The sequence below is a fragment of the Rhagoletis pomonella genome, unplaced genomic scaffold (assembly GCF_013731165.1).
Source record: "Rhagoletis pomonella isolate Grant_MI unplaced genomic scaffold, Rhpom_1.0 Rhpom_scaffold_00002, whole genome shotgun sequence".
Taxonomy (NCBI): domain Eukaryota; kingdom Metazoa; phylum Arthropoda; class Insecta; order Diptera; family Tephritidae; genus Rhagoletis; species Rhagoletis pomonella.
The window spans coordinates 2697257-2712043 of record NW_023458556.1 but is presented as its reverse complement, the minus strand read 5'-3'; the positions used below and the strand labels follow the sequence as shown (position 1 = coordinate 2712043).

General features: G+C 40.3%; 1 protein-coding gene across 1 annotated transcript; it reads right to left on the bottom strand.

Annotated features, from left to right (window-relative positions):
• Nucleotides 1-446: 446 nt before the first annotated feature.
• Nucleotides 447-14113, bottom strand: LOC118732546 (protein disconnected). Its single transcript, XM_036461681.1, has 2 exons — nucleotides 13243-14113; nucleotides 447-2280 (listed from the first exon to the last, which is right to left on the bottom strand). The coding sequence occupies exon 2, from the start codon at nucleotides 2216-2218 to the stop codon at nucleotides 665-667; it is 1554 nt and encodes a 517-aa protein (XP_036317574.1). The 5' UTR covers nucleotides 2219-2280; nucleotides 13243-14113; the 3' UTR covers nucleotides 447-664.
• Between the last annotated feature and the right edge of the window lie 674 nt (nucleotides 14114-14787).

The following is a 14787-nucleotide window of genomic DNA, read 5'->3' as shown; positions in this document are numbered from 1 at the left end:
TCAAGCCTGCTTCCTCACATCAAATAAAAAGTCATGTTTGTATGTAGCGTTCATATAAATTTGCTCTTTATTTAATACTTTTTATTAATTTTGCTAAATTTACTTATTGAATTCAGCTTAAACTTAATAAACACTATGATATGTTACAAAATATTTGTATTAAAATCGGTTGTTCGCCTACTATTTATTAATTGCGATAACACGTTGTACTTAAATCAATTACAGTTACATTGAGTATTTTTATTTATTTTTGAGATATCCTTTAAGAAAAACGTATACTTTATTGTGATTACAAAGAAGTCCATTGAACATAAAATTATATAGTTAAAATTTAAAATAAATTTATTACACCAAAATTCTTCCAATGAAATGGTTGAAATTAAATTTTAATACTTTCGCAGGTAAAATGAAATAAATTTACAAAAATACGATTACGATTAATACAAATAAATACATATTTACATTTAATTTGAATTGATATTTAAAACCTTATTGCCTACAGTACATAAATATGTGTGTATATCATTGCGTCCCAGTATTGGGCTAACGATTGACTCCGGCCGCAAGAGGACGAGCCTGCATTACTAAAAATATATAACAAGGTAACGGTGTTTGAGATGACTACTTGGAAGGACGGTCGCAGCGTTAACAACTGACTCTGACTCTACACCGAAATCGCGCTTGTCGACATTTCGTTGTACTGCGCCTGCGTCTGTGTCTGCTGCTTGATGCCGCCGCTCATGAGCATCGATCGGTAGACTTCGGAGAGCAGATTCCACATTGGTGGTGCTGGCGAGGACCCATCGGCTACAGCGTCTGTCGCTGGTAGCGCGGTTGGAGCGTAGGGCGCTTCGGAAGACTGTGCTGCGGCGGCGGCTGCGGCGGCTGCGAACATCTGTGATTGCAGGAGGCGCAGTTGGTGTGCCTCAGGCGAAAAGGATGACGGAGATGTGGCTGCATTTATGCATTCCGGGATCGTCTCCGCATTGAGCATTTGGTTTTGTGCCAATTGCGGCGTCAGGTCAAGGCCTTGCATGCAGTCCGTTGTGGTTTCATCCTCCGCCTCCATTTTAACAACCACTGGCGGCGAGACAGGCGCCTCGACCACTTCGTTATTGTTGCTATTATTGTTGTTGCGCTTACGCTTGCCCAGCAAGCAATCCACCGAGAATCCATTAGACTTTGCCATCACCGTTCGCTGGGGACTAGCGCTGGGAGTAGGGCTGTTGGTGGGATTTGCCGCTACAACTGGGCTGGGTAAAGGTGTCTCCACTGCAGCGATGCGACGCTTGTGTAGACTAAAATCCAGCGGTTCGTTTGAGTTCTCCATTTGTGTGAAATTCAACTCCGCTTCCTCGTCAATAGACACCGATATCAGTTCTTCATCCTCATCTCTAACTTCGGCGTCACGTGCTGCCTCGTCATCTACGTAGGTCGCATCGACTTCACGGCAGTAGTCGTCCACATCGCTATGACTATCACCGTGACTAGTATTGGAGATGGTTGTGTGAACGTCCAGGATGTAACTGTCATCTTCACCCTCTGCATCGGACGCTGAGGTAGAACCCGTGCCTGTAGAGCTGTATCGCAAGCCACCACTCACTCCCAGCCGCTCGTGACTGGCCAACATGCGCTGTAAGTTGGCAGGATTTGTGGGCGGTGGGAATTCACCAAACATGGTCGCTGGGTGCGCGCCATAACCACCAGCGGCTGCAGGTGGCATGAGGCCCGGAAATGCGGCCGAAGGCAACAGACCGGCAGGTGACAATGAAAACACGGGAAATTGTTGCGCCGTGCGGCCATCGTGCGGTGATATCTTGCGGCGGATGTGAGGCGAGTGCAGCTTCGGATTGGGGTTGGCGCTGTGACGGTTGCGGGAGCGACGCGAGCTGAACACCATGTTGCAACCCTCAACAGTGCATTTGTGCATCTCACGCAAGTGCACGGCAGAGAAGTGTATCTTCAGCGCGCCCTTGTCGCAGAAGGTCTTCAGGCAGATGGAGCACTGAACGCGCTTCTTGCCCGTCACAGGGTTGATAAACTGCGCGGCGAGATTGACGGGTGGAGAGCCCCAGCGCTTCGGCTTGGACAATGCACCGGCGATGGGCGAGGTGGCGGGCGATGCGGCATTCGAAACAGACATTGAGCCAGGTGCGGCGGTGGGCGGATGGCCCAGCAGGTAGGCGGGCGGCATGAAGGCAGACATGAGGTGTTCCATTTTTGCGATGGGTTTTGCTTTTACGCTTTTACGCCTGATTGCGAATTTTCGTTTATTAAAAACTGAAATGAGAGAAAATAAGAGTTTTTTATTGAAATTACTGAATTAATTTACTGTTTTTTTTTTTTGTTAGTTATGAGTCACAAATATTTGTTAGCTATTAAAGTGGCAACAACAACTTGAAATAAAAACCAAGTTTCCGCTTTTCTGAATAATCGTGGCTCTTATTAATACAGTTCTGGCTCATCCGCCACCACCACTATCTTGATTGACAGTCTGAAGTGGTAGTTTGCGGTTAGAGCAGCGCTTCACACCAGCAGCAAAAAAAAAAAAACAAAACAAAAACATGAATGGCTGCATTCATCTGCGATCATCTGTGCATAATTAGAAAGATGACATCTCCTACTCAGCTAAAAAAAAAAAATGCCCGCTCTAAATTCAATACAAACGAAATGATACGAAACGCTGATGGAAGTGGTGCGAAGCTGGGCAAAAAGAGAGAGAGGCATCGTCAATTAGATTGAACTGGAATTAAGTGAAGTGGAGTGGAGTGGAGCCGAGTCGAGTGCTTCGAGATGGAGATTACATCATTTCCTTGATGTCAAAGTGGATAAGCGAAGACGCACTTGAGTGCATTGATTCGCGAGATCGCATATGGCAGGCAACACTTGCCAGCGACATCAGCGACATCAGCGACTCTGAGGAAGGGCAAAACTTCTTAATTTCTTTACAATTTTTACGAGCAACAAGCATCACAGGCGATCATTGCGCGCAAAAGATTTTTTCAAAAGAATGCGCTGAAGGGACAACCATAACGTCGCGACTCGCGAGAGACAACTGCCAATCAAGGACGCACAGAAATTACGCCATAAATGTCGCCAACAGCAATTCGCAGTAAGCGAAGCGAACGTGTGAGGATTATCATGGAGGATGTGGATGTAGTACCTATTTTACACACAGATCGTAAAATTACAGTGAGTACACTCATACATACTAAATTATCTGCATGCATATGTATGTATGTATGTATGTATGTACACTTGAAGGTGTGAGCTTTTGTGCTAAAATCAACGAGAAATGGCACAAAACGCAAACGGTTGAATGGACAATAAACAGGCACATGCGTACATATGTATGTATGTACATTAGACTGCCCCACCTTCCATACAATGAAAAATGAGGTTTCCCTAATCTAACGGAATGCAAGTACTCGCGACATTTTATGAGTTTTATAACCACCAAAAAATATTTGGGTTTGCAATTCAATATTTTTCGTGGGCTGGGTTGCTTAGAAATCGCATATTTTCACAAAAAGTATTTGGGTAACGCATTACTTTTATCAAATAAATTACACAGTTATACCAGCATTCATGAAAACTGCATTGAAAAGTTGCCAAAAAAATTCCCCAATTTGTATCTAATAATTTCTTGTGAGCCACCCTAATGTACACTATATGTACGTAGATTTGTACGCTGCCAGGCAGGGACATAACTCAAATCATAAATTCAAGTGATCTTGAACGCCAAATTTATATTTTGGATGACAGCAAAAAAGAAGGAAAAAAGAAGAACAGAATTGGAAAAAATGTCAGGTAAGCACTTTTGTATTCTCTGCTTGACGCTGGAGGAGACGGCACCGTGAATCAAGTGCGAGAATAAAGTGACAAAAAAAAAGTATTTTGCGCTGCCTAAAAGACCATTGTAGTTGGGCTTTCGAAAATTGAGTTGATGTTCACAGAGAGTGCGGCTCGAAAGCGAAAAACTTTGGCTCTTTACACTTTCAGGCACGAATGCCACTGCAGAGCTCCAATGGGCTAAATTACTGCTGAACATTGGTGACAGAGCGATGAAGACCACCGCCCATCGGCAGGAAATTCTTTAGCTTTCTAATCTGTATTCATGCAAACTTTTCATGGCATGGCATATAAACGGGTCGGGAGCGGGGCTATTTCTTGTCAGCTAGCACATAAAATATGTATGTTTTACAACACTAACAGCAACAGTTTCTGCCATAACTCGCCGCGATTTGAGTTACTTGCCGAAATCGCCTTCAACTGCCGCCAAGAGCGCAAGGAATGAAGGAAGATGCCAAGTCATAAACTCCACACACATGTCCATACATATTTACATATGGAGGTAGGTATGTGTGTATGCACAAATAGAATATATCGGGTCCAGCATGTAAATCGTGTGAGAAATGAAGGCTTTTAATCGATCGTAAATAATTACGACTTACACGGGTGCAGCAGCAAATCAAGCTGCGAACGAAATTCGTTTACGACAATCAGCAGCATTCAATAAAACTGAAAAGAGTAATAAAATCACGAAAGACAACGGCCGTCAGGCAAAAATAAAAATAAAAAATTAAATATGCATTAAGAAATAAAAAAAAACGAATAGCCGACGAATTTCGTCGTAAGCGGCAAGTGACCTCTGCTGCACTGTGACCCTGCCTGCCTGCCTGCCTGTCACCACAAAGTATTCCAATTTGTTTTTACCAACTTTCAACAGCGTCGACCGCCGCCGCTGCCGCACTAATTTACACGCGTAGTTCATGTAAGCGGCGCGCGTCCGCAGCCTTAAGGCCCAGTTGACACATTTTGGTTGCCATCTCAGTTTGACAAACATGCTCGCATACTCATACATACATACATACATAGATGGCTGTACATAAATACATATGTAAATGATGTTCACAATAAGTCGCACTCATAAATTGACGCTTGCCGCTTGCTGCAGCAACTGTCACTTGTCTGGAACAACAATGACCGAACATGACATAAAAACGACAGTAGTTTGTTAATGTGCACAACAACAGCAACAATAGTCGTGACAAAAAAAAATTCCAAAACACGCTCCTTTTATGTTAACTTACAGATTTTTTTCATTTTTTTTTTCTTCATAAATGTTTGTCCGTAAAAAAAAAAAAACCAAAACAAAACAAAAAACGACAAAGCTGGCAATGCCCAGAAAGTTGCCAGCAGCGCCGAAAAACCATAGCAGCTTCCAACAACCACAAAAGCAGCTCGCTCGTCAAGCGTCAGCCATAATCGCCAGCGAGCGTCACCAGCCAAACGAAGATGACACTTTTATCACTGGTAGCTCGTTGACGATCCGACTGCTGGCGCGTTTCCATTTGTTTTTTTTTTTTTTCTTTTTTTTTACCAGCTTCAGCAGCGACTTTGGCCGGTACTGGTGAGCCTGAACTGCTGATGTTGGTTTGATGTTGATTTATTATCGGCGGCGATTGTATGCGATGATCATTAACATTTAGATTGGATTTTCTGTTAGTGTTAACTTGTATGTATGAATTCGTGTTTTTGTGTTTTTGTGTTTTTTTGATTTTTTCTGTGTGTCTTTTTATCTCGTATTAACCTCTTTTTAGCCGCTTAGCTTGTTTGGGTGTTGAGCTGCTGCTGCTGCTGCTGGCTTTATTTTTATGCTGTTTTCTAGGTAGCCCGGTGGTGACCGCTATAAAATCCTAATGAGCTTTCTTAGCGCTCAATTGCTCGCGCGCTAGCTACTAACCGTTTTTGGAATTCTTTGACAAAATCTTTAGTTGTCAAATTTTTGATGGGAAAAAGCGTATAAAAAGGCATTAACAAAATGCGACAGGCCATTAAAGGCAACACCGATTCGATCGTACATAGGTAATTATAAAGCCATAGCGCATAGAAATCGGTACCTACTACATACATAGATATGGGATTGACTTCACAAGCAGCCGGCTGCAGGGAACCTTCACTTCTGCCGACACTAGTTTGAGTTTTCAATAAATTTTTTAGGATTATGTTTATTTTTATGAATAAATTGCGATATACGCATTGCTGAATGCCGTATGTTTTCTTAGCACCAAAGTTTCTTAATGTAAACTCTGGCGAAGATGAAGTATCGAAAGTCTAATCATAAAACCTCTCTCTGCTTACGACGTGTCACGTAGCGCTCTCCCCCCGGTGCAGTTCTCGTGTATTTCAATTTCAATTTCCGTAAAGCGAAATTATCACAAACCAATCCATTCTAATTGGGTTCTGCATAGCCGCCCAAGAAAGTCCCGTCCGACTAAATCGTAACTCACCTAACCCTCTTCCACTGTGACTTTGTATAGCTCCTTCTTTACCAACTCGTTTGTTATGACAACTTAATAAATAGGCACTGTGAGTAGAGTGCTCACTGATCCCTCACCTTCTTTGCCTCGATAATGAGCGGCTGCTCCAGGTCTGATGTCCACTATTGATCTTTGATTTTCATATCGAAAAGTGCAGGGACATACAACGTAGGTTTACAAATCCACTTGCAAGAAATGGAGGTCGTTTCGTTTGCCCCCCTTCGCCTCCGGAATGACTTAAACCCCCTTTAGTGAAGCTTCCAGGAGTTACTGGAGCTCCTAGCTCCAATTCCGATTCCAGTTGTAGAGTGGATAGGCAGACGAGGGCGAGGGCGAGGGCTATTCGCGCAGCTCTTGTCAACATTGATGGCTCCAATGCCAATTTACAAGAGCCGGCAACATGCGACCCGTCGGGTGTTTACAGATTTTACGAGCCCATTAGAAAGATAAATTAACAAACGAACGCAGCAAATGAGAAGACAAAAAGTGGCTTAAAGTGATCGCAACGATCGCCACTACGGCGAAAAACAAACAACTGTGGTGGACAAGTACATATCTGTATAGCGGTAGCTATGTATGTATGTACATATGTATCTATGTAAATAGTTATAAGCAGTAAAACACAGTAACGACATTAAAATCAACAAAATAGCGCAAAAGTAGTTGGGAGCAGAAGCAGAGAAGAAGCGATCTTGCCGCTTTGATTTTTGATTACTAAGATTCCGTGTATGTAGTTGTAAGTTGTTGCCACGTTCCCTCTTCCATCGGCGTATCCCCTCTCTCTCTCTCTTAAACGACAAGTTGTGAAATCTTAACAAAGGGGACGAAAATTTATTATTTCTGTCTTTGAGTGTTCTTTTTTTTTTCTTCATTGTTCTTTTAATTTGCGTGCATAGAGCTGGGCGGACTTGGTCGCGGAGTTGGCCGCCTTTTGATGTCATAAAATTTGAAGACCAGTAGTTGTAAAAGCATATTACCGCGGCGAAGGCAACAGATCGGGGGGGAGGGTAGAGGGGAGAGAGCGCGACCTGCGATCGGCGGAAACTGTAGAGGACAAAAATCACAAAACATTTTTAATGACAGCCACAAATGTGAGACTGGCGGGATATGACAAGCACTAAAAGCTAAAGCGGTCAACGGTGTCGCGCGCGATGGGAGAGGGGTGCGGTTCGGTTTGCAGCCGTGGAAGTGGACGAGCAGGGGCTGGCGGCGACAGTTGCGCCACCAAGCTGTGGTATTGGTGTTACATTTTATTGACATCGTGTATAACAGATATACCAATAATTACTACATGCAAATGTATGTATGTATGTCTGTAGTGTACGTATGTATGTATATATGTATGTATGTATGGCCCAATCGGCCATGATTGTGTTGCCTTAATGGACTACTACACTTCGAATGAATTTTCTGGCAATTTGTGTCATACGAAGTTGTACATACATATTTACAAATGGGTTTTAAGTACATACATACATACATACATACATGTGCACATGTAATGGGCATCTGCATGCGGCAGTGATTGGTTTAATTGCGCCGCGCGCTGTCAATTGAGCTGCCATGACCTGGCCTTTCTTGGCCCCTTTCGATTGGTTGCCTTTTCGATTTGTTCGCCCCGATTGCGAGATTTCAATTAAAAATATGAACATCCGCGGCTATGTCAGCTTGTTCACTGCTGCAAGATGTCGTCTGTCATCTCGCTGCGCGAACAGTTGCGTCGGGCGCTTGGCCACTTGGCCATTTGGACGCCAGCGCGGCCACTGGCATTCGTTGTGTAGTGCATATTTTCGTTATGGCTGCTTAATTTTCAGCATATTTCTGATTTATTGTGTTTGTATCTATGCATGTGTGTGTGTGTGTACATACAAATGTAAATATATTGTTCTTGTTTTTTTTGTTTCATTGTATGACCTCGCTCTTTGGTGCTTTTAATAAAGGCATTTAATGTCAGTTTTTCTCACAGTTAAACTAAATTAATAATAATAATAATAAACGCCGAAAACAAGATGATAAAACGTCTGCACGCCACACAACATTCATGTACATACATATATAACACAATCAAAGCTGCGCTTTTTAGTTTTAAATTGGTTTTTATGGACCCCAGCTTCGTCCCCCTATTCAACTCGCAGCGCTTAGTCTGTTACAGTTTCACTATTTTCTATGTCATTTTTTGGCTTCTTTTCTATGCATAGTTGCTTGAAGTTATTAGTATAGCAAGGCCTCTGAGTGCTCTGGCTTGTCAAGTTGTTAATTATGGTCTTTAAGTGGCCTTTCTTGAACGCGTTTAACCCGCAGCGCCCGCAGCTAACGTTCAATGGTCACACAACGCTTTGACCGGAGCAGCGAATGCCCCTGATTTGCTCTTCTCACAATTATCCGCTTTGTTTTTTTTTTTTTTGTTATTAAAACTTACTTTCACTGACATTTAGCGACTTTATTAGTAAATTTTCGGATGATTCATTTGTTAAAATGTGTTTGAGGGATGGAGTAAGAAAAACTCACTGAGCTTATATATGTATGTAAATAATAAACTACACTTAGCACAAACTACCTTAGAAAATAGTTCTTTAGTAAGAAGATATGTATGTATCAATAGTGTAGGGTTTTTCTGCAATAAGACAATCTTCCTAATCTAAAATAAAAAAAAAACAATGGATTCATATCATTAATGAATATACTTCTATATTGGCAGTAGGCTAACTTCTCAATGTGTAAGCATTCCGAAATCAAAGCGAGACAGTCTAGTACCGTTTTCGTGTATGTGTTGTGTACATTTTTTTTTTAACGTACGTGTTCCTTTTCTTTCGTACGTGATATATCTGTACTGTAATATTTTCGGACGCTACTAGCTCTTACTGCCAATATAGGAGTATTACATAGGTATATGGATATAAGAACATTTATCTTTAGTCCACTACTGCATTTTTAAAGTGAAAATATTTAATTCTGAATTTCTTTAGCTTCTTAAATGGAGGAGTTATATTATAAGACCTCATATCTGAACAATGAGATGTACTTATATTTAGAATTTCCGTATAACAAGGAATTATAAACTGACAGAAATCTACTTTTAATTAAAAGTCAAGTTGGGTCAAAAAAATTCCAAAAATATTTCCTGCTCTACTTACAAAAATTGGGTACCATTGAGAAGTTAATGAATCAAGCTTTATCTATTTAAAAGCCTAAATACAAAAGTTTGTCTCGGTCGAGATCAAATGCAAATGAAGTGCTCAAAGAAAATAAATTAGTAGGCCTGAAAAAAAAATGTCATCAAAACCAGCACTTTCCAGCAGCTAAAGTTGTGCTGTTTAAAGTCCAAGAGGAGTGGCAAGCAAACTGAGATACAAACTTTATCGAATAAATAATCGCGGATAACAAGTTTGCGGTTCTAATGAAAATAATAAATTTTTTTTTTTTAGATTGGCCGAGCTTCTCCTCCGACTTGTGGCGTGCGCCTTGATGTTGTCACACAAAGCGAAGGGACCTACTGTTTTACGCCGACTCCGAACGGCGATTGTATTTTTATGAGAAGCTGTTTTTCATGGCAGAAATACACCAGGAGTTCTGCCCTTACCTGCCTGTTAAGAAAACACTTTTTTCTAAATTTTTTTGCGATGTTGCTTTGACCAGGGCTTGAACCCAGGTGCTGCGGAGTGGAAGCGCGCACTGCTTACCACTACACCATAGCGGCCGAAATTAATAAATTGCTAAAATTAAATTTAAGTTAACATCGTTTTACTTTAACATGAAATGCTCAGTCCTAGTTTACTAAAATCCCAAAAATGTATGTATGTTCATTAAAAAGAATATATCTAAAAAAATACGACCAGAATGGTATTTTAGCGGTTGTGGCATAAATAACATAACACCAACAACTTAAACATTTAGATTCAGTTTCAAATATGTATACAAGTTTAAATATTATTGCGCTTGGTAATCTGCCAAATCAAATCCCGTCCCGCCCTTTACTTTGATTAAATGTTGTTGTTGTTGTTATTTCGTTTTTATCAGGCTTTTCTAAAAACATTTTTGACGTTATTTTGAAATTTACCGATATGAAATAATTTATATAACATCTTCTAGAATATGGAAATAATACACTGTGCTTCGAAAGCCTGAAAAGATCGAAATTTTTTCTGCCTCGAAAAAGAACTGTACAAAATTTTATGAAAGGCGAAAACTTTCGAGCTAAACTAGTCGAAAAGTATTTCATAAATTTTAGGTTCAATTAATTCAGAGAATTTACATTTTTCATTTTTTTTTGTGGCATTTTGCCGCACTTTTGTTGCGCTTTTATATTTACTTCTGGGTGCCGGATCAGGGGGAGATGGAACGCATTAGCGACATGCAAAACCTCCAAGATCATGTGCAATAGCAGCAAAGGAAACACCCATTTCTTGCTTACACGGTCACGTAGGGAGTGCAGGACAGTTGTCGGCCTAATGACGGGCCACAACCTACTGGCATCCCACGCAAGCAGAATGGGCATTAGTAACAGTGACGCATGCAGGAAGTGCAGGGAGGAAGGCATGAGTGAGACGTTAGAACACCTCCTCTGTTTCTGTCCGGCCTTAGCTAGAAATCGTCTTAGTTATCTCGGAGCTTCGCAGTTTAAAGGACTAGAGGAGGTTTCAAAACTGGATATTAAGGCACTCTTGAACTTCGCAAAAAGCGTTGACGTCCTATACGACGACTACTTTAGACCGCAGTAAAACGGACCTCCATCTGGCACTACAAAGGACCAACGGGTCTATGTAAGGCGCAACAGCCGGCCAGTGTAACCTAACCTATATTTACTTCAGCTGATACAATGTTTTTACCATATATTTAATACTTCTATATTGGCAGTAACCTATCTGCGCAATGTGTTTGGATTCAGCAATCAAAGGGAGATAGATTTGAGACAAATGTACGTTTTGCGCATGCGCAAGTTTTCCATGTATTAGTATCTGTGAATATATGTGACAAATACATTCAAGCAAATTTGACGTATCATCAGTAGCGTTAGAAAATAAATTTGAAGGGGATCGTTTTACTGTGGGGTGGTTATGCCCCTTTGTTGACGATGTTTACTTATGCAAACTGAAACTTTATGATGAAGTATTAAGATTTTATTTTAAAGCTACCTGGAAATAAAAAAAGGATTTGAAATTTTTTTTAATGATTAGCAATTTATTATTTTAGAATGTATAATTCAAACATATGCATACTTCCATTCTCTCACCGAGTACAAATTTACTGACTATTTAGGTAAAAAGGAATAAATAAGTATAGTGACTCACACTTAAAATTGTGTAAATCTTTATATAATATTCCCCATTGTTTTTCATTTAAAATTTTTTCGCTTATGTTTTTTTATAAAAGTGAGGTCATTATTTCAAACTTTGTGCAAAAATTAAAGGGCATCAGGCCGCATGCCTGCATCCATTGTTTGCAAACGGTTACGTCTTTTGGAAATCTGTATAAAACAAAGCTGTTAAAGATGTTTTTGATAGAAACTTTTGCAACGCACCCATGTAAAGCTATATTATTTAATTTATCTCTTCTTTTTTCACATAAAAAGCAGCTGTGCGACATTTTTGCAGTTTAACTTATTGAAAAATTCTTAAACTTTAATGAAAACACAAAATTTTCTGTAATTTTTTTTAACGTTCCGACTCTGCGATTTATTTTGAATTCAAGTGTCATTTCTTAAATGCGATTACTCGGTTTTCTTTTTCTTTTTTTATATATCTGTACTGTAATGTTTGCTGACTGCACTTGTAGATACTGCCAATATAGAAGTATTACATATATGGTTTTTACATACAAAGAAACTCCGACTAAGCTTCCAAACTTCTGAATTTCACCATTGTTTACGAGGCTTCAAAAAGGTGGATTCCCAAAAACAGCTGGGAAAACTTTCGAGGCTCCTTTAGGCTCATTTAGGCGCTAGATGAGGGGTGACATTAAGAGCCAGCATGAACGGGGTAGACGAGTGTAATATAACTTCGTGTACTCCGACTCTCATTACTAATACATAAAATGTATGTGTAAAAATTTACCCATCCCTGCCCTAGATAACAATTCTGCTTCATAAAAGGTATACAAAAAGTGTATCTATGGATCTTGCACTAATCAGGCTACGAAACTCAGACTGTTTTCTTATCTTTTTTTAATCCTCAAAATTTTTTATAAAAAAGCGGTTGTCTGGTAACTATTCATTGAGACGATCTTTTAAATGTTAAAAGCCATATTTTTTTCTGAGCAAAAATTTCAATTGTATTTGTTTTTTGGTAAGACATGAAATATTTGGCCAACATTTTTTAAAGTTGCGTTTTTCTTAGATCTATCTACATATTTATGTGCAAGTTCCATTTAAAACTTTTTCACGCATAAGCGGAACCACCAGGCAAGAATTTCTCAATTGGGATTTGAAGATTTATGGCGTCTTCTTTTCTCGAAAAAAATGTCACCTTCTTTTAGGGCAACATTATCAGAGTGCAATATTTTAAAGAAAGGGCAGGCAAACTTCGCTGCCCCGACGTAGGGCAGAATAAATGCCACATTATTTCTAGAAAAGAAAACGCTAATAGAAAATCATTTTCTAATTGAAGAACCTAAGCAAGTATATGTACGTACTCAGAAATAAAACAAGAATTTCATACTTAGACACAAATCAAAAATTTTGGGCGCAAAAGTATTGTAACTAAAAAAATTCTTAGGCATACGGTACCTACATATATTAACCGCTTATTTCAAGATTTTTTTCTAGAACGCAAATTTAAGTTTGATATTGTTGATATTTAACATTTGTACATAATTTAAATGCGGTGTATGTGCGCACATATGTATATACATACATATGTATGAATGTAGTACCACCGCAAATCATAAATGCCGACGGCTTGCAAATGACGTCCATATGACTTACCTTTTGGAAAAACGAAATTATGCGTTTTGAAAATTCTTGTCGAATCAGCTTCTTAGTTAACTGTCCCTGGTGAATTTTAAATTTAACACTGCGATAAGTAGTATTTCGATGAGTTCCAATATTTAGTTCAAAATACAAATTCGAAAACCTCAGCTTCGGGTAAATGGAAATTGTTTGTGTTCTCGCTATTTTTTTTTTCTATTTTTTCGTTGCGTCAAAAGAGTTATGTGATATAATTTAGCTTTATTTACATAATAAAAATTTTCAGGCTCTCACTTATTGCGTGACTAGGTACATATTCACTAGTTTTATTGCAATGCACACAACTTTTTTCTTAATTATGTTATCACTCTCAGTACTTTTTTTGTTTTTAGTAGTTGGACACTGTGGCATGCGTTTTATGTTCGTTTGCTTTTTTTTTCATTCGCCAATCAGCGTACAAATTCTAGTTCTTATCCAACTTGTACCCGTCGAACTTCTTATTCTACTTTTCCACTTCACTCCTGCACATAGTATGTCCACTTCCTACAAAGTCGTGGGTGACACTGACTGACTGTGGCACTTTTTGTCGCTGTGAGAATTCAACTTCTGCTGTGTACTGTCGCCGCTTCTACAACGACAACTTCTTGCTTGCAGCGGCGACTCACACCAGCTCAATCAAGCACCACCATCGGCGGCAATGACACTATCAACTACCAACACCGAAGCAAACCACACACGCACAGCTGTGCTGCCACAGGCAACACCAAAATGCGCGCTCTTAGCTGGGGCGTAATGTTCTTGACTGCCAGTGCTCTGCTCTGGCGTCGCTGCTTGGGGACACTTTGCTGCTTCACTCTCTGCGACCACACTATGTATGTATGTATGTATGTATGTTTGTACGTAATCGAAGTGACGAGGATAAGGACAACTGCGTCTATCGCTGGTTGGGCTGGCAACAGCAGACACACACGCACAACACGACAAATTCAGCCCAACTGTCCGTGGGTACGTCTGTCGCATCGCAGTCATCCGAATCAGGCCCAGCGAAGCAAGCAGCGCAGCGTTACGAGAGCGCACAGCACGTATTTTGTTGGGAGCGACTTGGGTATCTTTAAGAATGACAAAAGAGACTGCCACATGCACATACTCGTCGTAGCACATTTGTATCTATCTGTCAGATTGTTTTCGTCTAAATTTAATGCACTGCACTGTCGTATGTACATGCGAGTTTTTGCGTGCTCAGTGACACTCGGCCGGCCACTTTGACTTTTGTTTTGTTGTTTTTCACATTTGTTTGATTGCGTATTATTATAATCACCGTCCGCTATGAAACTGGTCGGCGGAGCCTTGGGTGCTCGCTCACCTTGCGACGAAGCACAGCACGTGGTGGAAGTCGAGACCATGTCTGCCAGAGAAGAACGTCATGGTCTGGCAGTGGTAAGCTACTCAATTCAGAGCACACAATGCGATCAATGCCGCAAACTGTTTCGCTTCAACCACCACACGCATTATGGCGCATTCACTCACTCCTATGGCCATAAAATACTGAGTGGCTTTATTGAA

Excerpts from the sequence above, each read along its gene's own strand:
- LOC118732546 (XM_036461681.1), bottom strand. The coding sequence starts at position 2,218 with ATGGAACACCTCATGTCTGCCTTCATGCCGCCCGCCTACCTGCTGGGC.